Below are 27,408 nucleotides of genomic sequence, written 5' to 3' on the forward strand. Positions count from 1 at the left end.
CCAACTGTATTGTGAAAAAGGAAAAAACAATCATTAACGCACTTACTCAGACCTGGGTGAGTTTTTTTTTCCCCCTTACAGATTCTGCTGTGATAAAAATCCCCTTTGTCTATGTTCCCATACCGAAGTCCTTTTAGAAGAAAAGTAGGAATGCAGTCAGGAGCAGACTGGAAGTTTTTCTGGGAGTGGGAAAACGTGGGCAGGAGAAAATGGAAATTGAGAAGGATGTTTGATGGGAGAGCAGTGAAAAACCAGTACCTCACAGACCTCTACTATGGAGTTTCCTGTCCAGGGATGTGACCATGAATTGGTTTAAGTGTTTCTGAGAACGTCATTTTGTGTTTTTATACCTGGATTTGTCAATCATAGCTTGTCTTGCCTTCTTGGGCAAATCCTGCTGGGCACACAGAGGAAGCTATTGGGAAAGGGACGAATCACAGTGCATTCTAGTCTGTTCTTAGGAGGGAGTTGGAAGTGTGTTGGATGTGATATGCCCCAGAGGGTCACTGAACTATGAAGACAGTCAAGCCAATTCTGTAAGGTTGCCTACAGAAAGCAGCAACCTGCTGCTTCTAAATCACATTACCTTTAAAAAGTATAACAGGAGAAGAAATATTTGTGGTGATGCAGATAAGAAGGAAAGAAGTTTGAGAAGATATTTTCCAGGCTGCAACCTTTTATAAGAAAGAAAAATTTCTATTTGGCTAATTAGGGGAGAGCCCCCCAAGGTAAAAACTAATACTGTTAGAGTCAACATAAAGAGCACTTGCTCTGGTTGCAAGGCAGGAGACAAAGACATTTTCTTCTTTGATTTACCCTTCTGTTGCATAGTTTAAAATTACAAATCAAACAATTCAGACGTAATTAAAGTGAACATTGCAGACTTACATTTAAAGGTATTTGCATACATTTCGGTTTCACAATGTAGAAATGACAACATTTTTTCTACATGGTCCCCTCATTTCGGGGCATCATAATGTTTGGGACAACTGGTGTCACAGGTGTTTGTGATTCCTCAGGTGTGTTTCATTGCTTCATAAGATACCTCAGATTCCTTCTACATTTTGGAGTCTGTAATTGCCATTGCTTAACATGAGGACAAGAGCTGTGCCAATGAAAGTCAAAGAAGCCATTATGAGGTTGAAACACAAGGAAAAAACCATTGGAGAGATCGGTGAAATATTAGGATGCCCTAAATCAACTGTCTGAAATATCATTAAGAAAAAATAACACACTGGTGAGCTCAGGAATCGTAAAGGAACTGGTAGGCCAAAGAAGACCTCCACTGCTGATGGCAGAAGAATTCTCACTAAGGTAAAGAAAAGGCCCCAAATGTCTGTCTGAACAGATCAGAAACAGTCCTCAGGAGGCTGATGTGTGTGTGACTATCAGCAGAAACAGACACACAGAGGCCATACTGCAAGATGCAAACCACTAGTTAGTCACAAAAGCAGGATGGCCAGATTACAGATTTCAGATTTCAAAAAAGAAGAGCCTGCAGAATTTTGGAAAAAGGTCTTGTGGACAGACGAGACAAAGATGAACCTGCATCAGAGTGATGGCAAGAACAAAGTGTGGAGACGAAAGGAACTGCCCAAGATCCAAAGCAGACCACCTCATCTGTTCAACATGGCAGGGGAGTGTTATGGCTTGGGCATGTATGGTTGGCACAGGTACTGGCACACTTCTCTTCACTGATGATGGAACTGCTGATGACAGGGGCACAATGAATACTGAGGTGTAGGGAAACATATGATCTGCTCAAGTTCCAGCAAATGTCTCTACACTCATTGGACGGCACTTCATCCTACCACAAGATAATGATCTCAAACATACTGCTAAAGTAACACCGGAGTTTTTCAAAGCCTGCTTTTAGTCCAATTGAGTGGGCCTTCAATATGCTGAAGAGAAATCTTAAGGGGACAAACCCCCAAAATAACCAGGAGATGAAGATGGCTGCATTAGAGGCTTGGCAGACCATCACCAGAGAAGATTTTTAGCACCTGGTAATGTCTGTGAATCGCAGACCTCAAGCAGTCATTACATTCAAGAGATATGCGACACAGTACTCAATTTGACTGCTTTAATAGACCTGCCATTACTGTGTTCCAAATATTATGGTGCTCTGAAACACTCTGAAGAAGTGTTGTCATTTCTGCATGGTGTGACTGAAATGTATGCAAATACCTTTAAATGTACACTTAAAATCATGTTTGAATTGTTTGATTTGTAATTTTAAAAGATAGGGCAGATGTAGTGGGGCTCCTTTATAGTATATTCTATTGTTGTGCTCAGTGTGTTTTGTTTTCATCGTCCCGTTTACTGTCCGTTATGTGTGCGTCAGTGAATGTTGTCCCCGTAAGTGCAGAGGGGAAGTATGATGAAGAGAGACCGCAGCCCCGAGACAGAAATCACCTGTTTACACACCAGATACTGTACATCCGGGACTTTTTACATTTAAAAGAGAAGAGCGAAACGGAAGGCGAGAGGCGAGGAGGAAGAGACAGGAAAAGAAGACAATTTACCATCCATCTACAAACTCATCACTTCTATTTATTGCTTAATTCCACTGCCTACTTTTTCAACTACTGATTCTACATCACGACAGCCAGAGCCGAGGAACCCCGGGGTTTGAATTCATTCAAATCATTGCCAGGAGTTTTACGGTGAGGTCGTTTTGTTGTCGGGATGAATCACAATAACATTACAGCCAGTATCAATACTGCCAGACTTTATTTTGGGACACATTTTTCACCACATTTTCAACTGCTGTGTTTATCCGATCCATGTTTGTATTTGTGTTGTGTGCTTTTGTTTATTGTTTAGGGGCAAGGGAGGATTTAATGTAATTTAATGTAATGTAAATATTTGTATTCTTATATATAGTAATTAGTTACTGGTGTTTTTGGGATAAGTGGTGGTTTGCACGCACATATATATATATATATATATATATATATATATATATATATATATATATATATATATATATATATTTATTTATTGTTGAATATTTGTCTGTCTTTTCATTTATTCAGTGTTTAATTTTACATATCTGTTTACTGTTTTTTGCTTATTTCATTGTTTTCGGAAATATAAGACAACTTGTAAGGAGTATGGCTTGTTATTAGAGCAAGAAACCTCAGGTAATCCAAAGAATAAGTCTTGGTAGTGTAGTGGCCAGTCTGGGTAAGGGGTCGGCCATTACAAGGTAAACATGTAAGGACATAAGCCTACCGTTTTTTGAGCCATAACATACTCATTTCTAAAAACTGCTCCTAGAGCTACCACAGCCTGTATGGCCAAATAAAAAACAATATAGCTGTGAAGTATGCAAGATCACAACACAGTATAGCATGGCACATAAACTAACCAATGCCCCCATACCCATATTATTTCAGAAGTAGTAGAAGGTGCATCAAACTTGGATGACTGAGAGATTGTAGAGCTGTTACCAGTCACAATGAACCTCAGAACTTCCATAGTAGTAATAACCACAAAAAAACACACAAAGTTTTACCTTGAAAGTCTAACTGAGCTGTACAGAGAACACAGCTATCCTTGTATCTTTCTGTTGGACACCATCGTTGTTACAAATAAAACTGAACTGTATATTTTAATTCAAGTGTGTCCATTCTCCATTCAGTTTCGCATACCAGCTTAGTCATAGAGTTACACAAATATCCACAATAGGTAGATTTAGAATAGCCTGATAACATATCAACAAAACCATACAATGTCTGATTTAACTAGCAGGTCACATGAGGAGTACATCCAAACCCTGAAAGAACAAAAATAAACCCAACTAAAAAGTAAAAAGTCAAACCATACTTTCTGCATCATCATACCATTCCTTAAATCCCATCCATGTATTTCCTCCTGGTCATTCCATTATAGCACCAGGCAGGAACAAGCCTTGGAAAGGATGTCAATACTTCACAGGCCACACACAAGGCACAAACCAACATTCCATAACTGATAATGAGCCAGTTGTGAGCATCAAGCCAAGTGAGCATTCATATAATTCCAAATAAACGGGTTTAACAGAGAAAACCTACAGAAACATTGGAAAAATGTGCACACAGACAATGCCAGGCAGAAATTAGTGCCCATGAGCCCTAAGTCCGTCCAACATACTCATCAGCTCCTGGCAAGATGCATTAATCTCAAGCCCCGATTGTCTCTCTTTTAACTCGACCTTTTTATTGTACATACATCACCAGCTACAAAGTATTTTCAGATTCCTATGTTCTCTGCAGTATTTTTTATTTTTTTACCTGCATCTTCAAACTCCTTGTAAATGCTAATCCAAGCTTCATTAATCCGATTTAGGCTTTCTTCCATTGCTTGAATGTCAGTATATGGGCAGTTGCATTCTGGAAATTTGGGATCGCAGTGACACCAGCAGTCGTTGTTCTTGCAGACGAAGCCTCCCTCTGTGTTGCAGGCAATGTAACTGAGGGCAGCTTGGACAAATTTCTCTTTTAAATAATCAGGAAGGATAACCTGCAGACCTTGCAGATGAAAGAAAAAAAAAGAAAAATGGATTATGTTAGGCTTTATATTACTTTCATTTAGCTCACTTCATGTAGCATCAGCACAGGTTTAGACAGAGCACGCACTTCTGACCGCATACTTCAGTATCTAACAGGGAAGGACTGGCTAGCCAACCTGCCCCATTCTGCCAATGCATTAATTTCTAAGAACACCAAGGATCCTCCAAGATACTTTTATTTTTTAACTGGCATTACATTTTTGGTTTTTCCTGATCCATTGCCTCTATGGCTCCTGAACTGTACCGTACTGTATTGAGTAATTTGAAGGCTTATGGTTGGTTCTTTTATTTGTATTTGTATTAACCTATTGACCCTAAAATTTGCATTTGTTAATCACTAAAGAATTCTGAACTTGTATGCTGTGAAAGTTGTGCTGTATAACAAAAACAAAGGATCAAATTGTGTTTAATGGGGTAGGGTTAGGTAGGAAGCTTCATAATTTTAGGGTCCTGGGTTTTACTCCCAGCCCAGTCATCATTTTGTCTAGTTTGAATTTTCTTCTATTGTTTGAATGCTTTTGTGCCAGATACTGTGATTTCATTCTACATCCCGAGGTCTGGTTCAGTATTTTAGATTTACTCTGAGTGAGTATGTCTAAATGTGTAAACTATTGTGCTCCATGACTGCTTTGCTCTCTTCTACACATGCAGATAGCAGAGAAACCAAACTCAGCCAAAACTGGCCATCTAATGGTATTTTTACACTTTGTATCAAATCAGGAGATGAATTAGTTGTTTTAATATCCAGTTAGTGTGGTTGCAGGGCGGCATGGTGGCGCAGTGGTAGCGCTGCTGCCTCGCAGTAAGGAGACCTGGATTCGCTTCCCGGGTCCTGCCTGCACGGAGTTTGCATGTTCTCTCCGTGTCTGCTTGGGTTTCCTCCGGGTACTCTGGTTTCCTCCCACAGTCCAAAGACATGCAGGTTACTGTAGGTGCATTGGCGATCCTAAATTGTCCTTGGTGTGTGTACCCTGCGGTGGGCTGGCGCCCTGCCCGGGATTTGTTCCTGCCTTGTGCCCTGTGTTGGCTGAGATTGGCTCCAGCAGACCCCCATGACCCTGTGTAAGGATATAGCGGGTTGGATAATGGATGGATGGATGGGTAGTTTGGTTGCGTTTCACACAGCAAACTTTTTTCTTTTTTTTTTGTAAATAGTTTTTCATTGTTTTTAAAGATAGGACAACTAGATAAGAAAAGTTCAATATCTTCAACAGAATTAAATCATCACCCCATTAGAGTCTTGCCCCAAACCACCCCATTCAGAGATAGCAAGTCAAGTCAAGTTGGGGAGCATGCACTAGTACAGTGTGTTGCCGCACCCACTACACAACCCCCAGGCAGACACGCAGTCCAGTCCCACCCTCCGGAAATGACCCTCTATCTGCCGCAGCCAGGTGTTTCGAGGGTGACCCCTTGGCCTGGTCCAGCCACTCGGGTCCTCAACAATGAGGATCTTACGAGCTGGATCACCCTCGGGGAATCGTGCCACATGGCCGTGGTGCCGTAACTGACGCTCCCTCACAATGCAGGTAATGTGCCTCATTCGGGACTCCATGAGCAACCGCTCATGCGACACAAAGTCAAACCAACAGTACCCAAGGATTCTCCGAAGAGACACAGTACCAAAGGTGTCCAGTCTTTGTCTTAGGTCACTGAATAACACCCATGTCTCACAACCATACAGCAAGACAGGAAGCACCAAGACTCTATAGACTTGGACCTTTGTCCTTTTGCATAGGGGCGCCATACACCCCTTTCCAGCGACCTCATGACCCCCCATGCCCTTCATCCATCTACTGACTTCATAGGAAGAGTCACCAGAGACATTAATGTCACTGCCAAGGTAAGTAAACCTCTCGGCAAGGTCAACACTCTCTCCGCAAAACAGACACACTGCTGATGGCTTTGCCCAAGAGGTCATTAAAGGCCTGGATCTTTGGTTTTTATCAGGACACTCACAAGCCCAGACACTCAGACTCCTCTCTCAGTCTCTCAAGCGCCCTGATCAGAGCCTCCATTAACTCTGTGACGATCACAACATCGTCAGCAAAGTCAAGATCTGTGAATCTTTCTTCACCAACAGATGCCCCACAGCCGCTGGACCCTGCGACCTTGTCCATACAAGCATTGAATAGAGTAGGAGCAGAACACACCCCTGACGAACCCCAGAATCAACTAGGAAAAATACAGAGGTTCTGCCCCCACTCTGCACAGCACTCACAGTACCAGTGTACAGGCCGGCCATGATATCCAGCAACCTCGAGGGGATCCCGCGAACCCTCAGGGTGTCCCACAAGGTAGCTCGATCAACTGAGTCGAACTCTTTACAAAAATCGACAAAGGCTGCAAAGAAACTCTGCCGATATTTGCGTTTGCGATCCATTAAAAACCCTCAGTGCCAGGATGCTGTTGATGGTAGACTTCTTATTCATAAAACCAGATGCTGGTAGGTTAGGAAGTGATCACGGATCCTATTGAGAACGACTCTAGCAAGGACCTTACCCGGCACCAAGACCAGTGTTATTCCCCTGTAGTTGCTGCAATCCAGGCGATCACCCTTCCCTTTCCAGATAGGGACGACAAGTCCCGTTTTCCAGTCAGTTGGGATGATGCCAGTCTCCCAAATGGAAGCAAAGATTGCTTGCAATGTCAGGAGGACAGCCTTACCACCAGCCTGGAGAAGCTCATCCCGGATATCACAGATCCCTGCAGCATTTCCTCCCCTCAGCTGGTTCACCACCTGTGAAATCTCGGTGAGATTGGGTGGTTCACAGCTAATTGGAGGATCAACCTCAAGGACCATGGACCTAGAGATATCGAACATTCTAGCTGGAGGGTCAGCTTTGAACAATTGCTCAAAGTAGCCAGCTCATCGGGTCACAATAGCTGAAAAATAAAAATAAAATGAAGTGCTAGCTGCAAGTCCTACACATCCCAATTACAACAAAATAATAAGCTCTTTTTTCTAATGACTACATAGTGAATAGAGTAGAGGAATTAATGTGAGCTGCTAATAGATCTAAAAGCAATACAAACGTTGTAAAATAAGTTCCTTCAGGAATTTACTAGACAGTAGTCTTTCTTTTGTCAGCAAGATGTCCGGAGGATCTTAGCAGCTAAAGAAGCTAACTTGGTGATGCTCAGCCAAGCCTCTAATGCAGCCATCTTCAACTCCTGCTTTTTTCGGGGGCTTGCCCCCTTAAGCTTTATCTTCAGCATATGGAAGTCCTGTTTAATTGAGTTAGTGGCTTGTCCATTTTTTTAGCTTTGAAAAACGTCTATGTTGCCTTAGCAGTATGTTTGGCTCATTATCTTGTAGGATGAAGCACCGTCCAATGAGTTTGGAGACATTTACTGGAACATTAAGCAGATAAGATATTTCTATACACCTCAGAATTCATTGTGAGACTCCCGTCAACAGTTCCATCATCAATGAAGAGAAGTGTGCCAGGACCTGTGCCAGCCATACATACCCAAACCATAACACCACCATGTTTAACTGATGGTCTGCTTTGGAACTTGGGCAGTTCCTGTTCATCTCCACACTTTGCTCTTGCCAACGCTCTGATGCAGGTTCATGTTGGTTTCATCTGTCCGCAAGACAGTTTCCTAGAATTCTGCAGGCTCTTTTAAGTAATTTTTCTCAAACTGTAACTTGGCCATCCTGTTTTTTTGGTGATTTGCATCTTATAGTGTGGTCTCTCTATTTCTGAAGTCTTCTGTAGATAGTCATGTCTGACACATCCACATCTGCCTCCTGAAGACTTTTTGTGATCTGTCAGACAGGCGTTTGGGTCTTTTTCTTTACCATACCATCTGAATTGTTTTGATTTGTAATTTTAAACTGTGGAGTAGAGGTGTAAATCAAGGTAAAATGTGACTTTGTCCCATACATTACGGAGGGCATTGTACATTTAGCCAAGGGGGTTAAGTTACAAAAAAATATTTTATAAAAATCACAAAATGACTACCAAAATATGAGGGTAAAATATTTAAATATTGTCAAATTTTTTATTAATTGCAAAAGTGCCTCAAAATGAAGAGCAAACAGAATAACCCAAAAGTATAGCACTGTTATTATCTAATGAGCGACTACTGAAGATGGTTTGTTTCTCAGTTAAATCTGTTTTTTTATGTTTTAACATTAATATAATCAGCAATAGTTCCACCATGGTAAGTCTCTTACTGAGAATAACAGTAATCATTTTTGCTTAATCACCATCATGCCTTAAAGGGAATTAATCAGATATTTTAAAAATTTAATTTACAAAATGATTTAAGAGAAAAACAGATTACAACAATCATTGTTCCCCTGTTACATAATAATGCTGGAAATAAAACAGAACAACAATAAGACATGAGCCTTTAAAGGCTACAGCGTGTCATTAAATTACATTGCATATCATAACTGCACCAGAATTAATGATCAAATGAATAAAAATCAGAAATGAAGAGAAATATGCAAATGTTTTATTCCGTAGTTTTGAAATGTCAACGACTGCAGTCAAATATACAATAAAATAAATGTCAGTTTTATTCAGGATAAAATGCAATCAGTTTTATGTTGTTCTGGTGATTTTCTCTACCAGTGAATAATGTCATAATAAAAAATGGATGAAGTTGCTGGAACATTCTAAAACTTTCCAACAACAAGAAGTCATCTTGGCAGTAAACCCTGTCTATTCTAATAATTGTTCATCTTTTAATTGCACATACTGTATTGTATCTCTTTATTGTAAAAGCAATTTTGCAGTGACTATTTTTAGAACATGTAAAGTGATTCATGGTTGGTGTGGTAGGGGCAGTTATTAACCGCACAGCTCAAAGGGCGCCAGCTCCATTTTGTCTGCCCGCCCTTGGCTGCATACGTTTATTCAAATGTGTGGATTATGATGACTGCCAACTTTAATTTAGCCCATTTTGAACGAGAGTGGGAACCTGTTTGTAAGGATGGATTAACTTCACACAGAGGGTTGGTTCCTGCCTTCCACCAGATGCTGCCAGGATGGGCTTGGGGTGAGATAAGGGAGGTCCTAGGATTGGATTAGCAGATGATATTCACTCCATTAACTGTGTAGAGAGCTTAAGTGTGGTCCTTAACATTGATGGTGATTTAACTTCACCCCGATAGATAGATAGATAGATAGATAGATAGATAGATAGATAGATAGATAGATAGATAGATAGATAGATAGATAGATAGATAGATAGATAGATAGATAGATAGATAGATAGATCAATACTTATCACCAGGGCGAAATCTGGCTTTTTACAGCTCTCTAAATAAATAAACACATAAATAGGTAAATAGGTAAGTAATTAAATATATATACAAACACCCTTTGGTCTCAGCACACACCAGAATGACTATAAAGCAAGAAAAGAAAGATAACTTCTGACTGTGCTGTCCCATTCGCAGTGAGGCATTATAGAGGTGTATTGCTCTTGGTATAAAGGACCCCCAGTCATGTTTCTTGACACTTTTCTGCTGAATGATTCATTGGCCCAAAGTCCTCAGTGTTAGTGGGTTACAGAGAGGATGTGCAGCATTGTTCATAGTGGCACTCAGTTTTGTTTTAATTCTCTTAGGGGTCCAGAGTGTGTCCAACTACTGAGCCTGCTATTTTAATTATCTTGTTACAATAATCACTAGACATAACAAAATGAAGTGATGCCACAATGTTTATACTTTTAAAGTGCTATAATTAAATTTCATAATGTCACCACTCTGTATTTTGCAGAACAGCGAAAAGAACAGGTAACCATAAAAAGATTACATACAAAATAAACAAATGAAATAATGGCTTAATGAGTGGAGTGTGGAGAAATACAGTATGATGGTATTTTTCAGAAGTATTATTAGGTATGGATCTAAGTTATCCTTCTTTTCAGCTTTAAAATGTATTATGGACAATACGTTTCTTATAAGAATGACTATTTCCTTTCTTTCTTTCTTTCTTTCTTTCTTTCTTTCTTTCTTTCTTTCTTTCTTTCTTTCTTTCTTTCTTTCTTTCTTTCTTTCTTTCTTTCTTTCTTTCTTTCTTTCTTTGGTATCTCTATGGTAGGAGCTAAACTACTGACTACATCAACTGCTGTATGGACATTGTAGTTCCAGTAAGAACTGTACGCTGCTATGCTAACAATAAGCCATGGATTACAAGTGACATCAAGGGCCTTTTGAACCAGAAGAAAAGAGCTTTTAAAGGCGGTGATCAGCATGAGCTCAAGCGCGTGCAGAAGGAACTCCGAGTCCAGCTCAAGGTGGTGAAGGAGCAGTACAGGAGAAAGCTGGAGAATCATCCCTGGATACTTATACAGATATTTAACAACCACCTCAATATTTATAAAATCAGAGAATTTTTAGTTTAAGGTCTCACTACGCTTTACAGCTTTGCTAATAAAAAACACCTGCCTGCTTATAAATGCAGAATTCCAGAAAGAAAAAAGAGAAAGCAAATCAGGAGCAAGCGTGTTTAAAAAATGATGACTGCATTGCTAATGGAGCAAAAAATTAAATAACCATGTTATGAAAGCAAAACATTAACATTTAACAGGTTGTATTATTTGAGATCATTTAAATTAGTATGCATATTATTTCAGAAAGTTGAATTTGGTGTTTTCAAGCAAGAGATTCAGTCATGGAGCAGTAAATTAGTAAGATATGCGTGCTACTCAATAATAATGGCTGAATAGTTTATTTGCTTTTACAAATAATGATTAAACTGTGTGAGGACTTCTAATCTGACTTCTTCAGAATTATTAACAATAAAATAGGGAAGGAAAGGAGATATTTTCTGGCTACTGTTATTCATCATATTAATGGATGATATAATTAGGGGACAATCCAAAATTAAAAAGTACTGAAACCTGGAGAATGATGATAGCAACTATAACTATTTTTGATTATTCTGTTCCGAGAAGAAGGGGAAGAAGGAGAAGAACAAGAAAAGAAGAAGAAGTAGTAGTAGTAGTATTAGTATTATTAGTAGTACTTATAAATGCTTTGAAATCATCTCAGTTTTCTTTGTCCGGCACCTACTAACTCACTGGTACAAGAAAACCCCAGCATGTAATATACCATTCAACTCGTCATGATGTCTAGTTATGCAAGGTAATGAGCTTTTTGAGGTTCCCCGCAACTTTTGGACCTGTAGATCTAAAAAAGAACCTCATTTTCAGCCTATTTTTGTCTTACACTTGTCCTGTGTTTGTGTATATTGTATTTTTCACTGTGGTTCTGGGGAACATTTCATTGTGCCCCTGTGTGCCCTAATACTGCATATAGATGGTATGACAATAAAGCCATGTGACTTGATTTGACTTGATAACAGAACTGAATGATTACAGGCTTGTTTCTTTGACAGGCTTGTTTCTCTGTGGCTGTGAAAACCTTTTCATGAGTGGTGGCTCTGAGGCTAGGGATCTGCACTGGCAATTGGAAGGTTGCCGGTTCGAATCCCATAAAAATGCCAAAAGGGACTCTGCTCTGTTTGGCCCTTGATCTAGGCCCTTAACCTGCAACTGCTAAGCGCTTTGAGTAGTGAGAAAAGCGCTATATAAATGCAAAGAATTATTATTAAAGAATTATTTTGAGAGACTAGTGTTAGCTCACTTGAAGGACATCACAGTTCCACTGCTGGATCATCTTCTACTGAGCAAACAGGCGAGTGGATGATGCAGTTACTATGGGCCTATGCTACATCCCATAACACCTTGACAATACAGTGACCTATGCAAGGATTCTGTTTGTGAACTTCAGTTCATTGTTTAACTCAATCATCCCTGAACTCCTACTCTCTAACCTCACCCAGCTTTCTGTCCCTGCACCCACATGCCATTGGATTGGATTGAATTTCCTGACAAACAACAGCAGGTCAAACTGGGGAAACTCACCTCTAGCACCCATACAATTAGCACTGGTACTTCCCACGGATGTGCATTCTCCCCACTGCTCACCTCCATCTTTACTAATGACTGCACCACTAAGGTCCCCTCTGTCAAACTCATCAGATATGCAGATGACACAACCCTCATTGGAATTATCATGGTGATAAGTCTGCATACAGGACAAAGGTTGAGCAGCTGACCCTTTGGTGTGATCAGAACAATCTGGAGCTAAACACACTTAAAACTGTGGAGATGACAACAGACCCCAATACTGCCTCCCCTCTCCATACTTAACAATAATGTGTCTGTTGTAGAAACCTTCATGTTTCTGGGATCTAATCACTCAAGACTTGACATGGAAGACCAAAATAGATTCAATAATGAAAAAGGCAGAGCAGTGGATGTGCTTCAAGTGACAGCTGAGGGGGTTTAATCTACCACAGTAGCTGCCAATTCAGTTCTACACAGCAATCATCAAGTCTGTTCTAAGCTCATCCATCACAGTGTGGTTTGGATCAGCAACTAAATAAGACAAGAATAGGCTACAATGAACAGTCAGGTCTGCTGAAAAGATCACTGGCACCAGTCTTACCAAAAATAGGACTTGAAGCAGGCAAGGAAACTCATCATTAACCCCTCACATCCAGGCCACAACCTCTTTGAACTTCACCCATCTTCAAAGCATTATAGATTAAACTACACCAAAACATGCAGATATAAGAACAGTTTCTTTCCACAGACTATCAAGCTCATGAAGGTTTAATTCAGCTCTTTGCTCACCCTGGGCACCCCCCCAATATCTTGCAGAATTCTTCTTACCTTGAACCCCTGGAGGTCGTAGCAAAGGAGAAAATTAAAATAAAACTGAGTGCCATTATGAGCAATGCCGCACATTCTCTCTCTGAAACACTAACACTGAGGACTTTCCGCCAATGAATAATTCAGCAGAAGTGTTTTAAGAAACGCTACTGGGGGGTCCTCCATACCAATGGCAATAAGGCTACATAATGTGAATTTCCCCTTGGGATTAATAAAGTATCTATCTATCTATCTATCTATCTATCTATCTATCTATCTATCTATCTATCTATCTATCTATCTATCTATCTATCTATCTATCTATCTATCTATCTATCTATCTATCTATCTATCTATCTATCTATCTATCCTATCTATCTATCTATCTATCTATCTATCTATCGGGCTAAAGTTAAATCACCATCAATGTTAAGGACCTCACTTAAGCTCTCTACACAGTTAATTGTGTGAATATCATCTGCTAATCCAATCCTAGGACCTCCCTTATCTCACCACAGAGTTCTAGGGTTCTGAAGCCCATCCTGGCAGTATCTGGTGGAAGGCAGGAACCAACCCTCTATGTGAGGTCAATCCATCCTTACAAAAAGGTTCCCACTCTCGTTCAAGATGGGCTAAATCAGAGTTGGCGGTCATCATAATCCACCCATTGGGGGGAAATTTGAATAAATGTATGCAGCCAAAGGTGGGACAGACAAGAAATGGAGCTGACGCCCTTTGAGCTGTACGGTTAATAACTGCCCCTACTGTGCCAACCATTAATCACTTTACATGTTCTAAAAATAGTCACAGAAAAATTGCTTTTACAATAAAGAGATACAATATGTGCAATTAAAAAATGAACAATTATTAGAATAGACCCTCAACTTACTTGTATGTGAGCATACTTGGCCAATAAATATGATTCTTATCTGATAATATAGGATAAGTTTGGCATTTTTCATGTTAAAGTTATTTCTTAACAAACATCGTTTGTATGTGTGTAAAATTGTGTTCTAAAGTTAAGCACATTCTATAAATGTGAAAAAATATCTTGTCTGTGCCTGTGCTTTACAACGGAGGTTATGGGGCACAGACAAAAAGCTTAAAAATCTACCAAATATGTCTATTTTTTTCAAGCCAAGACAGTTGTTGAGTATTGATCCACGGATTCTGTGTTTCTGATGTATGTTTGTGACAACAAAAGGCATCTGGAGACGATCATTTTATCACATATTCCTGGTACTATTTTTCTCGAGGTAAAAATACGTTTTCTATTCACTTGTGCAAATTCTCATGTAAATACGGAAGTGAATCAACATAAAACCAACCATGTGGCATGAAAATTTTCATGTGATTTGATCTGTCAGGAGGAAACCACACACTGGGTGCATGAAAGGATGTTGTGCAGGGAGAATAAATTTCTAGGCTATCGTGCATAGCTAGGCTTCTTTTAAAATGGCTGAATCTCATAACATTGGTGTTTTTTCTTCAACTATAACATGTATTTTACTATTGTGTGTAATTGCAAGATACGGATCGATACTTAACTGTCTTGGCTTGAAAAATGGATGTATTTGGTGAGTTTTTTAGCTACTCCTTCCATGTCCCATAGACAACAAGGTAATGCACCGGTGTGGTCAAGGTACTTTTTAAAATTCCCAGAAAGCAATTCAATTTACAACACAATTTCACTTGGCAAATGCATATCATACTGTGTATAGCATGTTTGTGAAGAAATAACTTTGACTTGAAAAATATCAAACTTTTTCTTTTAGGAAAAAGAAACAATTAAGTGTTCTGAATTTTAAAAGGCAAGTCAATTAATACTAAAGTAAAAAAAGTCTGTACCATTAGTGGCAGCAATTAGTTATTTATTAAGAAAATGGCTGAAATGAAAAACCTGCAGGCACTCCATCTCTGTGGGGTCTGAGTTTGACACAGCTGATAACTACAGTGAAGTAATACTCCTCATTTAAGGTTAAAGCACACTCTCCCTTACTTTAAATTCTCTGTCATTTATGAATTTTATACTTTTATTACTTTGGTAATCATTCACGTGTATTGAAAACTGCTGCCTCCATTGTCAACCACAGCTCAACAATTAATTAATGGAAAGATATTGGTGGGCTTCATTTATGTTAATTAGTTTTAAACCATTTTTCTTTCTCTCTGTTTAAACAAATCTATGTCTTTAAGTGGACTTATTATGTAATTAGTTCATTAGTAAATTGTAAAGTTTTTTGTTGCACGTGTTACATTGCTGTGAGGCTGCACTCAGTGAAACCACTGTTGAATGTTCACACATATGCACACATGCATTCACGCACGCATTCCAACCTTCTGAAAACATACTTTCACTTTGTCATTATGGGTTACTGAGTGTAGATTGATAAGCAAAAACAGCAAATATATCCCTTTAAAATTTAAACTACAGCACAATAAAGGGTGCAGAAATTGAAGGGATCTGAATAATTTCTGACCCCACTATATATAAAGAGTTAGACTATTAATGCTATCATAAAGTAGCTTCATAAGAAAATTTGTATGCGAGGGTTTGCTTTATGATAAACTGGTGTCCCACTTGTGCCAAATTCAGTAATACATTTTAGTGAAGGAGGGTCCTTTCTGAAATTTTTTGAAAAAGCGTTATAAAAAGATCCATTAATTGACCATTGTCTTGTCATTTTTTTCTTTCACCTTTGATCTATAAAGCATTGCTTTCATCCCAGTAGACAAATGGTGACAAATTACGCCAGTCTCCCTCATTTTATCGCTTTTTCCCATGAGACGTATTCACCCAGTTTGTTAATACCCCAGAGTTTGATAACCTTAATTTGACTGCGAAATACAGATTTGACTTTATTTAGCCCTTTCCTGAGTTTATGGCCTGTTTTGCACATCCCCTTAGCAAACTGTACAACTTCAGTTAAAAATAAAAAAACAGAAGCACACAGAAATAAAAACTGATATCTGCATAAGAATGTAAAAAAAACCTGTCAAAACAGACTTCTCATATCTGTCTCTTACACAATTGAATTTTAATTGCTACATATCCACCAAGCCAATGATGAAACATGTAATTGAATATTCAACAAAGGACATTTTTGGTTTTATCTTTTTTGATGAATAGCAGCCTTGAATCTTATTATCCCTTTCTGCACCACCAATTACAATGAAAAAAGAAATTAACTATCCAAAATACGTTGCCTACCTTGCAAATGAACTTTGTTTTCAGGACTCTGAACCAGAACAGAACTGACAGAATCCAGGTTGTCATAGTTACTGCATCCAAGAGGGCCAGTTCGAGTTTCTGTTACCTGGGAAACAATCAAAAAAGATTTATTTAATTTAATTTATTATTTGTTATTTTTTATTTATACAATATGCACTTATTTGTATTTCTGAATAATATTAGAAGTTTTTGGGATGACTGTGGGGGAATTTACTTTTTAATGAGTTTTTGTTACTGTCCAAGGTACTGAAGTTGGAAGCTAGTTCTAAAAACAGTAAGTAGATCTTCATTAGCATATTCAGAATTAATGATTAAATCAGCTCATGCTGATTAATTACCAAGAAAAAAGAGGCACAAAAGGATGGCGTGAAGTCATAGAAGGAGGTGCAACTGATTAACATGAATCACGGGTAAATTAATGAAAGACATCATTAAGGAAAAGATCGAGCAGAAAATGTCTAGAAGAAGAGTATTACTCTCAATATACTCAACATGGGCTCACACGAGGAAGGCCATATTTCACTAACATGCTAGAGTTCTATGAAGAAGCAACAAAAGCATACCATAAGATAAGTGAATATGATATTTTTATTTTCAGAAGACTTCTGATACGGTACCACATGAAATTTTACTGATCAAACTAAAAGTAATGGGAATTCAGTGAACAGTCTGTATGTGGGAACAAAAATGACTCAAACACATAAAGTAAAGGGAACATTTTTAGAATTAGGTTTATATATATATATATATATATATATATATATATATATATATATATATATATATATATATATATATATATATATATATATATATTTATATATACTAGGAGGGTGGCATGGTGGCGCAGTGGGTAGCACTGCTGCATTGCAGTTAGGAGACCTGGGTTTTGCTTCCTGGGTCCTCCCTGCGTGGAGTTTGCATGTTCTCCCCGTGTCTGCGTGGGTTTCCTCCGGGCGCTCCGGTTTCCTCCCACAGTCCAAAGGACATGCAGGTTAGGTGGATTGGCGATTCTAAATTGGCTCTAGTGTGTGCTTGGTGTGTGGATGAGTTTGTGTGTGTCCTACGGTGGGGTTGGCACCCTGCCCGGGATTGGTTCCTGCCTTGTGCCCTGTGTTGGCTGGGATTGGCTCCAGCAGACCCCTGTGACCCTGTATTCGGATTCAGCGGGTTGGAAAATGGATGGATGGATATATACTAGGGGGCTCCGCCCCCTGCTTTGCTTCGCTCACCAACCCCTGTGTTTGGTTAATCCATCCATCCATCATCCAACCTGCTCTATCCTAATTACAGGGTCACTGGGGTCTACTGGAGCCAATCCCAGCCAACACAGGGCGCAAGGCAGGAAACAAACCCCGGGCAGGGCGCTAGCCAATCGCAGGGCTCGCACACACACACCAAGCACACACTAGGGGACAATTTAGAATCGTCAATCCACCCAGCCTGCATGTTTTCAGACTGTGGGAAGAAGCACCCGGAGGAAAGCCACGCAGACATGGGGAGAACATGCACACTCCACGCAGGGAGGACCAGGGAAGCGAACCCAGGTCTCTTAACTGCAAGGCAGCAGCGCTACCCACAGAGCCACCGTGCCACTGTTTGGTTAATCGGATATACAATTTTAAAAGCTTTTTTTTTTTCTTTGGAATTGTTTCAGTTTCATTAGTTGCACTTTTTACTTTTAAGGTTTATTAAAAACAATATATGGAATTACCTTTTCTTCAAGATCACATTGAATTTTGAATCCGTTTTGGTGATACATTGTGACAACACAACGTATAACCGCCCATGAGTGAATATTGTTTCTGTTTCTCTAATAAATAATCCGATGTTTTCTAATGGTTATCCTTTTGATTTGTTAATTGTCATACCAAAAGCTATTCTCACGGTAAACTGTAAACATTTTAATATGAATGGCATATCACGATCTCCTTTGGTGTCTAATGTTATTCGTGGAATATAGTACATCACCTTACTTGTCCGCCTGTTAAAATTTACATTGCTTCTCCGTCATCATAAATATACACCTGACCGAATTGTGTATTCTTTGAAATTAAACTTGTCGTTGCTTTAACTGTTGTGGGACGACCTTGCTTTGTCCTGCTATTTTTTCAATTACACCTGGCTCTGATGATTAATCACCTTTTGTTTGCGCTAATGAGATCTTTACTATCTTTTTTTTTTGATACTGTAGCGACTGACATAATAAAGTGTCACAAAAGTTTTACTTGAACAATCGCCAACTTCGTAACACCAAAAACAACTGTCTAGCACCCTCTCCGACCCCTCCTCCCCCGGGTCTTGCCTCCCCCTTACCCGCATCAACCAGTACCCCGCTATCAGTCTTCCGTGCTGTACTCCGCCCCCTCAATCGGACCTATCAGTCACTTAAAACAAAAAAGGCTTCAACCTGCTGGCGAGCTGCCTGTTCTGCTTGTCGCATGTCGTTGTTTTAAGAGCTGGGAGCACATTGTGCGTGTCTGCCAAAAGCAATCCAACAACTGCTTAGTTAGAGGTCTGTGGACTTGTTTTAAATGATGGCTCACTGGCTTATCTCGCGTGACGCTGTAAAAATAATAATTGTCCTTTATTTCCGGCCCGGCATGGTTAAATCTCTTTCTTGCAGGATGTATAACGCTGCTCCCGTTTATGAAGTTCTAATCTTTTAATTCTTAGCCGTATTGGACATGCTTTGTTTTCAATTCCACTTGTTCTAGGCTGATTATCACTTTCCTTATTTTCTAAATTTGCACCTAGATTATTGTTTTTCTTTTTAGCATTTTTTTCTCTCCACCGCATTTGGGTCTTTTTTCTCCACGCTTTTCTTTCGTCTTCATTTAGTTGTCGATGTTTCATTTCTACCCTATTCATTTCATTTCTACCGTATTGACCTTATACACTTTATATGCACTGAGAGCCATGGAGCTGTGTGTGCTGCGTGACTGCCTTTACACTATTGATTTTTTTTTCTGCCCAGGGCATGTCTTGCACCATGGCAAGTGTCTTTGGTCTCGCGGGTCTTTAAAATTGTCTTCCGACATACACAGTATATATATATATATATATATATATATATATATATATATATATATATATATATATAGTGCTGCTGCCTCGCAGTTTGGAGACCTGGGGACCTGGGTTCACTTCCCGGGTCCTCCCTGCGTGGAGTTTGCATGTTCTCCCCGTGTCTGCGTGAGTTTCCTCCGGGCACTCCGGTTTCCTCCCACAGTCCAAAGACATGCAGGTTAGGTGGATTGGCGATTCTAAATTGGCCCTAGTGTGTGCTTGGTGTGTGGGTGTGTTTGTGTGTGTCCTGCGGTGGGTTGGTACCCTGCCTGGGATTGGTTCCTGCCTTGTGCCCTGTGTTGGCTGACATTGGCTCCAGCAGACCCCCGTGACCCTGTGTTCGGATTCAGCGGGTTGGAAAATGGATGGATGGATGGATGGATATATATATATATATATATATATATATAGTAACAAAGGCGCTATATAAGTGCCAACCTGACACAGACTGACACCGGAGGCATGTATAATAGCAAATAAACTTTTATTTTTCTTCAACTGTGGGGCACGTCTTCCCCATGTCCAACAGGCAGTACACAGTCCCAAAAGCACAAATCAAAGCGAAAGGCACACTACTCCCTTTACCACCACTCCTCCCGGCAAGCGTTGTCCTCCTCCTCCTGACTCAGGCTCACGGAGTGGTGGCTGCTGGCCCTTTTATTGCTCACCCAGAAGTGCTTCAGGTGCTTGACCACCTGCCTCTGATTGCACCTTCGGGTGTGGCTTATCAATGGCCCAGACGGGCCCAAGAACCCCTGCAGTGCCTCCTGGTGGCCACCAAAGATCCCAACAGGGCTGTGGAGAACTCCACCTCCCCACGGAGCCCTGCGGTTATCTGAGGCACCACAGTCACCCAGGGGGTTGCCACCACGTGGTCTGGAGGAGGTAATGTGCAGCCCATGCTTGCTCCCCTGGAACATACAGAGAAGGTGTCCTGGCCGGGCACATATCTCTCTATTATAAAAAAAAAATCCTGGGAGAGAAAGACAGGAGACAAGACGTGATCTTCATGTTAAGATCACAGAAGACACTTAAAAGACCTATGAGACGAAAGAGAATGGCTATGGAGCATCTCGTGGGGACCTTAAACATGAGACTTTGTGCCAAGAGATTGACCCAGGACTGTCTCGCGATGGCGTAGAACATACGATTCTTGCAAGACATGCCCTACTTACAATCAATATCAAATAAGACAACGGGGCAGCAAAACATTCAGTTGTCTAAAGGATTTGAGCACACTCAGATCCAGGGTCTCAGCACATATAAAGTGTATAAGGACAATACTTTATAAATGAGATGTTGACGACTAACCGAACAAGAAAGCAGCACGAAGAAAAGAGACTCAAAAGCATTGGAGAGAAAAAAGAGCAAAAAATAAAAAGAATAATCGAGGTGCAAATTCAGAAAATAAGGAAAGTAATTATCAGCCCGGAACAAGTGGAACTGAAAAAAAGTATGTCCAATCGGACTCAGAATTAAAAGACAGAGTAAATGACAAAGTAGAACTTCATAAAAACGTTCATGCTATACATATGCAGAGCAGGTCAGAGATTATGAAAGCAGTAGAATTCAAAATGCTCAAAAAAAAAAAAAAAAAAACAGCGCGATACACGTGGAGAAAATTAAAGAATATGAAAGTTGGAAAATTAGAAAGTATAAAAAAAATAAAGTAAAGATTGCAGTAGCACAAACAAATGGAAATTAATACTCAAAAAAGGGAAAATAATCACCATAGACCAGGTGTCATTGAAATAAAAGCAGGACAAAGCGAGGTCAGAAATAAAAGACAAAGAGTAGAAAACAAAGTAAAACATCATAAAGAGGTTAAAAAACAAGGGGGCCAAACACATGAAGAGCAGGTTAGAGATAATGAAAACCGGACTTCAAAAGACTCAAAAAAAAAAAACATAGGCGCAAAACACATTCTGAGCAAGATACAGAATATGAAAGCAGAAAAAAATGACAGTGTCAAAACAAAGACAGTAAACATTACATTAGCGCAAAAAGAGAGAAATTATTACTCTAAGAAATAACGAAAAGGCGAATAGAGATCGAATATATGGACACAGGTGATATGTCTGAAGTATGTAAATATTGTAAGGCTTTGAAGTTTAAGTCAGAGAATTTCAAAAACGTGTTTGACCTCCCATGCATTTATTGGTTACTTTGCAAAAAAAAAATATTAACTGCTGATGATGGAGATCGCTTTGTCTGTGCTGAAATTCCAAATAGAGAAACCTATCCTGAATTATGGTACAAAGTCATTAAACACATGTCTCACAGGCCTCATTTAGAAAGATTCAGCAAGTTGGGACTCCAAAGAATCCAAATATTGTTTTTACAGAAGTTTTGAAATAAAAGTGAAACTAATGAAATAGCAACAATTCAAAGAAAAAAAAAATCTTAAAAGTGTGTATCCGGAAAACCAAACACGGGGGCAGGCGAGCGAAGCAAGCAGGGAGCAAAGCCCCCTAGTATATATATAAATATATATGTATATATATTGTTACAGATTGTGGTCTCCGTGACCCCTTGAACCCTCAGACTAGACGTCAGACACCAGATAAAAGTCCAAATATTACTTTTATTTAGACAATTATGTGCACAAAGCACCCTCCACTCCACAATACTCATATAACAAACCACAATAATCAATAATCAATCCTCCACACTCCCAGACACTTTGCCACCCTTCCTCCCAGCTCAGCTCAGTGTCTGGGCTTTCCCATAGTCCTTTTATATCCCTTGACCTGGAAATGGTTCCTGGCAAAACCCCCAAGTCTGTATTCCTTCCGGGTCAGGGTAAACAGTCCTTTTCTTCACCCCGGAAGCACGTCGTTCCTTCCGGTCACGTGATGATGACGCACTCCCGGGTTATAGGGCACACAAGAGCCCACTAGCCCCCCTACAGCGACTCCCGGTGGTCCCCAAGGTATCCAGCAGGGCTGCGTATAAAAACTACATAGTCCTTGAGGCACTGCTGGAACTCGGGGGACGTTTACGCTGTTGGGAGAGCTCCTCCTGACGGCCTGGGGGTGAGAGCCGGAATCGAAAGCCAGCAATCCACCACAATATATATATATATATATATATATATGCTAATTAATAAAAGGCAAAGCCCTCACTGACTCACTGACTCACTGACTGACTGACTCACTCATCACTAATTGTCCAACTTCCCGTGTAGGTGGAAGGCTAAAATTTGGCAGGCTGATTCCTTACAGTTTACTTACAAAAGTTAGGCAGGTTTCATTTCGAAATTCAACACGTAATGGTCATAACTGGAACCTCATTTTTGACAATATACTGTAATGGACGGCAGCTTGATGGCCGTGGGAGGCGGAGTTTAGTGTCACGTCATCACGCCTCCCACGTAATGACGTGAAAAGACTGAACTGAGTAAGGAGAAATGAAGGAAGAGCCGCAAACAGCGAAGAACAAAAAATTAATTAAACAATTGAGAAGGGAGCGAGTGAAGCATACAAGCATCTTCATAAGGGAAACAAAGCACGGTGTAAAACGTAAGTTTAAATTAAGTTTATTGAAACGCTCCCGTTGCGGATTGCAATAACATATTCGCGAGATAAAAGAACTCAGTAGGGAGAAATGAAGGAAGAGCCGCAAACAGCGAAGAACAAAAAATTCATTAAACAATTGAGAAGGGAGCGAAACAATAAGAAGCCAGCGAGTGAAGCATACAAGCATGTTTATAAGGGAAACAAAGCACGGTGTAAAACGTAAGTTTAAATTAAGTTTACAGAAACGCTCCCGCTGTGGATTGCAATAACATATTCGCGAGATAAAAGTTTAATGAGAAGACACGAGGTATAAACGAACCACACGCCGTAGCGCAACGTTAGGGGCAACAGTTTCAACCATTCTATGATCTGCTTCTCGCAACTGAAAGACTGCACATGGCGGATGTTAGCCGACTTGCTGACCGCAACGTTAGGGGCTTCAACTCTGGCGCTGACGATAGAGATTAGATTCCCGAGAGGGGATGAAGTGAGTGTGTATGCCTGATGAGCCCAGAATTAAGGAGATACACGTGTCGCATACTCTTTGCATTATTTGAAAGTAAACTATTAAAACCATTCTATGATCAGCTTCTGGGAACAGAAAGAGGGCACGTGGCGGATGTAACGCGACTTCCTGACCAACCACAAGCGTTACCTGGCAGGTAACCACCCATACAGTCAGATTGTGATTCAGAAAACGAATGCCATGAATGTAATTACCACGATCTACATACTGTCAAATAAACGAAACACACGCCGTAGCGCGACAGCTGTGAAAAGCGAGGTTCAGAAAAAAACAGATCCTTAACAAATTGTTATTAGTATACTGTATTTTCGATCCGTTTAAAAAGGTTTTCTTTTCTTAAAAAATTAAAAGCAGTACTTCGCCGCAACGAAGCGCGAGAATTTGGCTATATATATCTGCTTCTCATACTTAAAAGAGGGCACGTGGCGGATTTTAGACGACTTCATGACCAAACATTACTGTTACCTGCCAGGTTGGGTTACCACTTTTAATACAAAAAAATAAGGGACGCATACTGCAGCGGGTGCCACATCCCAGTGCCAACACTTTGCAGACTGTACTTAAAAGACCCGCCCTCCTCACTGGACAGTTAAAAAGACCAATCAAACTAACGATGACGTCAAGTATTACCCAATCAAAAGTAGGAAAGGAGGCATCTTCATAAAATGCGTGTGGGATGATTTGCATGAGACGCTGCTTTAAAAAAAATGATAAAAAAAATACGGGATAAATCCCGTCCCGTATTGATTCAAAACGGGACGCGCAATTTCATTCTCAAATACGGGACGATTCCGTATTTTAAAGGACGGGTGGCAACCCTACAGTGCCAGGTAACCACCCATACAATCAGATTGTGATTCAGACTAGGAATGCAATGAATGTAATTACCCCGATCTACATACAAGGGGAAAGTCTTGCAACATTCAAAGATGATGGTTTGGGATAAGTACACCATAGAACATAAAAGAGCTTATGAAGCCTTGAACCAAAAAAAGCAAGATCTCAGAGATCGTAAAAAAAAAAAAACAGGAGGTAATGTCGTTTTACTCGCTGTAGATTTTACTCAAACATTACCAGTTATTCCACGAGGGAGACCAGCAGATGAACTCAACGCGTGTTTAAAATCCATGCTTCTCCCACGGTCGGTTATATGTCGCGTGTTCTCGGGTAGGTACACCAAAAAATGTATACATTTAAGCATGTAATGGGCAAAGAAAAAATGAGGTATACCCGAAGGCACTGCAGTAGTACTCAATGTAACTTTACTTCTTAAATGTTAATGTTTTACTGTTTAATAATTTATACGCTTCTTATATATTGTTCAAATTCTTTTATGAAAATACCAGTGACAGCGCAATGCACGATAACATGGAGTGAATACACCATACGCATCTGCCCACGGCCGCCCTGGTGTGCGCAGATAGGAGTTGATTCTAAAATAAAATAAACATAAAAAGAGTGATACATTCATCACTCATAAAGCGGATAGCAGATGTGACGTACTATATGTGTACCACATTTCAAGTCAATACGTGAAACGGTTTGCAAGCTACATGTGATTTAAAATCCTGGACAGACCAATGAAAAGCCACGGTAGCAAATTATTGAAGAAGATTTTACTGTTTAATAATTTATATTTATATGAAATGTGCTTCTTATATATTACTTCATATTCTCATATGATAATGATGTTAATGTTGTTTATATTGATTTCTATGTTATTGTAAGTACATCTATGTGTGTATATGTATGTATGTATGTGTATATATATATATATATATATAAAAAATATATATATAAAAATATATGTGTATATGTATATATAATATATCTGTATATGTGTGTATATGTGTGTGTATATGTGTATATGTATATATATATGACAGCAACACTCATAACAATGACAACACAATTACATTGACAATCATGTTACGTTATTTTTAAAATGTTTCCTTTACTTTTTCATAACCTCTTTAACACACTACTTCTCCGCTGCGAAGCGCGGGTATTTTGCTAGTATATATATAAATATATAAATATGTGTGTGTATGTATGTGTGTATATGTATGTGTATATATATATATGTTGATATATGTATATGTGGATGTCTATATGTGTATATATATATATATATATATATATGTGTAGATATGTGTATATGTTGATATGTATATATGTTTATGTATATATATGTTTACATAACCTCTTTAACACACTACTTCTCCGCTGCGAAGCGCGGGTATTTTGCTAGTATATATATATATGTATATGTATGTATGTATGTATATATGTTTTGGATAGGAATATAAATAATAAGCTGGTTAAGTTTGCAGATGATACCAAGATAGGTGGATTGGTAGGTAATCTAGAATCTATCGAATCATTACAGAGGGACATGGACAACATACAGCCTTAGGCAAATTTGTGGCAGATGAAATTTAATGTATCTAAAAGTAAAGCATTAAATGTAGGAAGTAAAAATGTTAGGCTTGACTAACTAATGGAAGGTCTGAAACTTGACACTACACCTTTAGAGTAAGGTCTAGGAGTCACAGTGGACTCAATATCCAGGCAGTGTACAGAGGAAAGCTAATAGGGTGTTAGATTGTAGATTATATAGCATGAAGTGTGGAGTGCAAGTCAAGGGAGGTTATGCTTAAGTTATATAACACAGTAGTGAGCCCCAGCTGGAGTACTGTGTACAGTTTTGCTGTCTGTGTTACAAAAAACACAGAGCAACTGTTGAAAAAGTCCAGAAGAGAGCAGCAAGACCGATTTCTGGGATTTAGAGGTATGGACTATAAGGAGGGATTGAAGGACTTGAACATTTTTGGTTTAAGAAAATGAAGATTAAGAGGGTGATCAAAGTGTTTAAAATTATAAAGGGAATTAGTACAGTGGATCCCAGCTGCAACACGAACAGCATGACATAGTTGTAAACACAGGACGGATTTCTCACAGATGTTAGAAAGTTTTCTTCATACAAAGAACCACAGACATGTGAAATAAATTACCAAGTAGTCTGAACTTGATGTTATTTTGGACAATCTAGGGGAATAGGATGGACGAGCTTGTTGGACTTAATGGCCGGTTTTTGTCACAATTTTTCTAATATTTTTTTGTTCACAGTGTATTGCCAGTCACTTTAAAGGTGCCATTAGGTGTCTGAATCTTTTCTCCTCTGTGTACCCAAGTTTCTTCCGATGGTCCAAATTGGAGTGAGCCCTTCTGTTTATGGTCTAATGCCATGTCCACGGTTGCCTGGACAGCCTTTGAGTCCCTGTGACATTGACAAGACTAAGGTGGGATTAGAAAGTGCATGGATGTATGGACGCAGAGTGTTCAAAATAACATCAAGTTGAGATCTAAAGGTCCCTAAAGTCTGGCTCTTCACCAAACTACTTGGTAATTTATTCCATGTGTCCATAGATCCAGGCAGATTTCTTTTTTCCATCCCTTTTTGTGTGTGCCTTTTTTTAATGAAGCACAGTACTGGGTTTAGAGTTGTTATTCCATTACTGGAAATCTGTGTTTGTACTTTTTGTCAACAAGGCATTAAAAGCCCAGTTCTACTGAAAGGTGAATGATGCAGAAATCTAATTAATTTGTGGAAAATCGGTATTCTTGCAAAATGTGCTCCATATTTTAATTCAGCAATAATGATGAGAACCATAACACCCAAGATACAGTCATAACAGTTCAAAACAATTACTGTGCTGTATTTGATAAGTAGAATCAAAATAAGGAAAACAGAAGGTCCAATTAGGATTTTTTTAGATTCTCAGTGCTGAAACATCAAATGAACAGTGGAATTATGTTTTGA

The 27,408-nt window shown here is 39.4% G+C and overlaps 1 protein-coding gene across 2 annotated transcripts in view; it reads right to left on the minus strand.

Annotated features, from left to right (window-relative positions):
- The window catches only part of LOC114658899 (BMP/retinoic acid-inducible neural-specific protein 3-like), a 492,078-nt gene that overhangs the window by 87,233 nt on the left and 377,437 nt on the right, over nt 1–27,408 (minus strand). For both annotated transcript variants that reach the window (XM_028811009.2, XM_051932810.1), the window contains 2 exons: nt 16,452–16,557; nt 4,278–4,514 (listed from right to left, as the gene is read on the minus strand). In XM_028811009.2, coding sequence (XP_028666842.2) covers nt 4,278–4,514; nt 16,452–16,557 — 343 coding nt within the window. The remainder of the gene's footprint in view (nt 1–4,277; nt 4,515–16,451; nt 16,558–27,408) is intronic.

This window comes from Erpetoichthys calabaricus, chromosome 10 (assembly GCF_900747795.2).
Source record: "Erpetoichthys calabaricus chromosome 10, fErpCal1.3, whole genome shotgun sequence".
Lineage (NCBI taxonomy): Eukaryota > Metazoa > Chordata > Cladistia > Polypteriformes > Polypteridae > Erpetoichthys > Erpetoichthys calabaricus.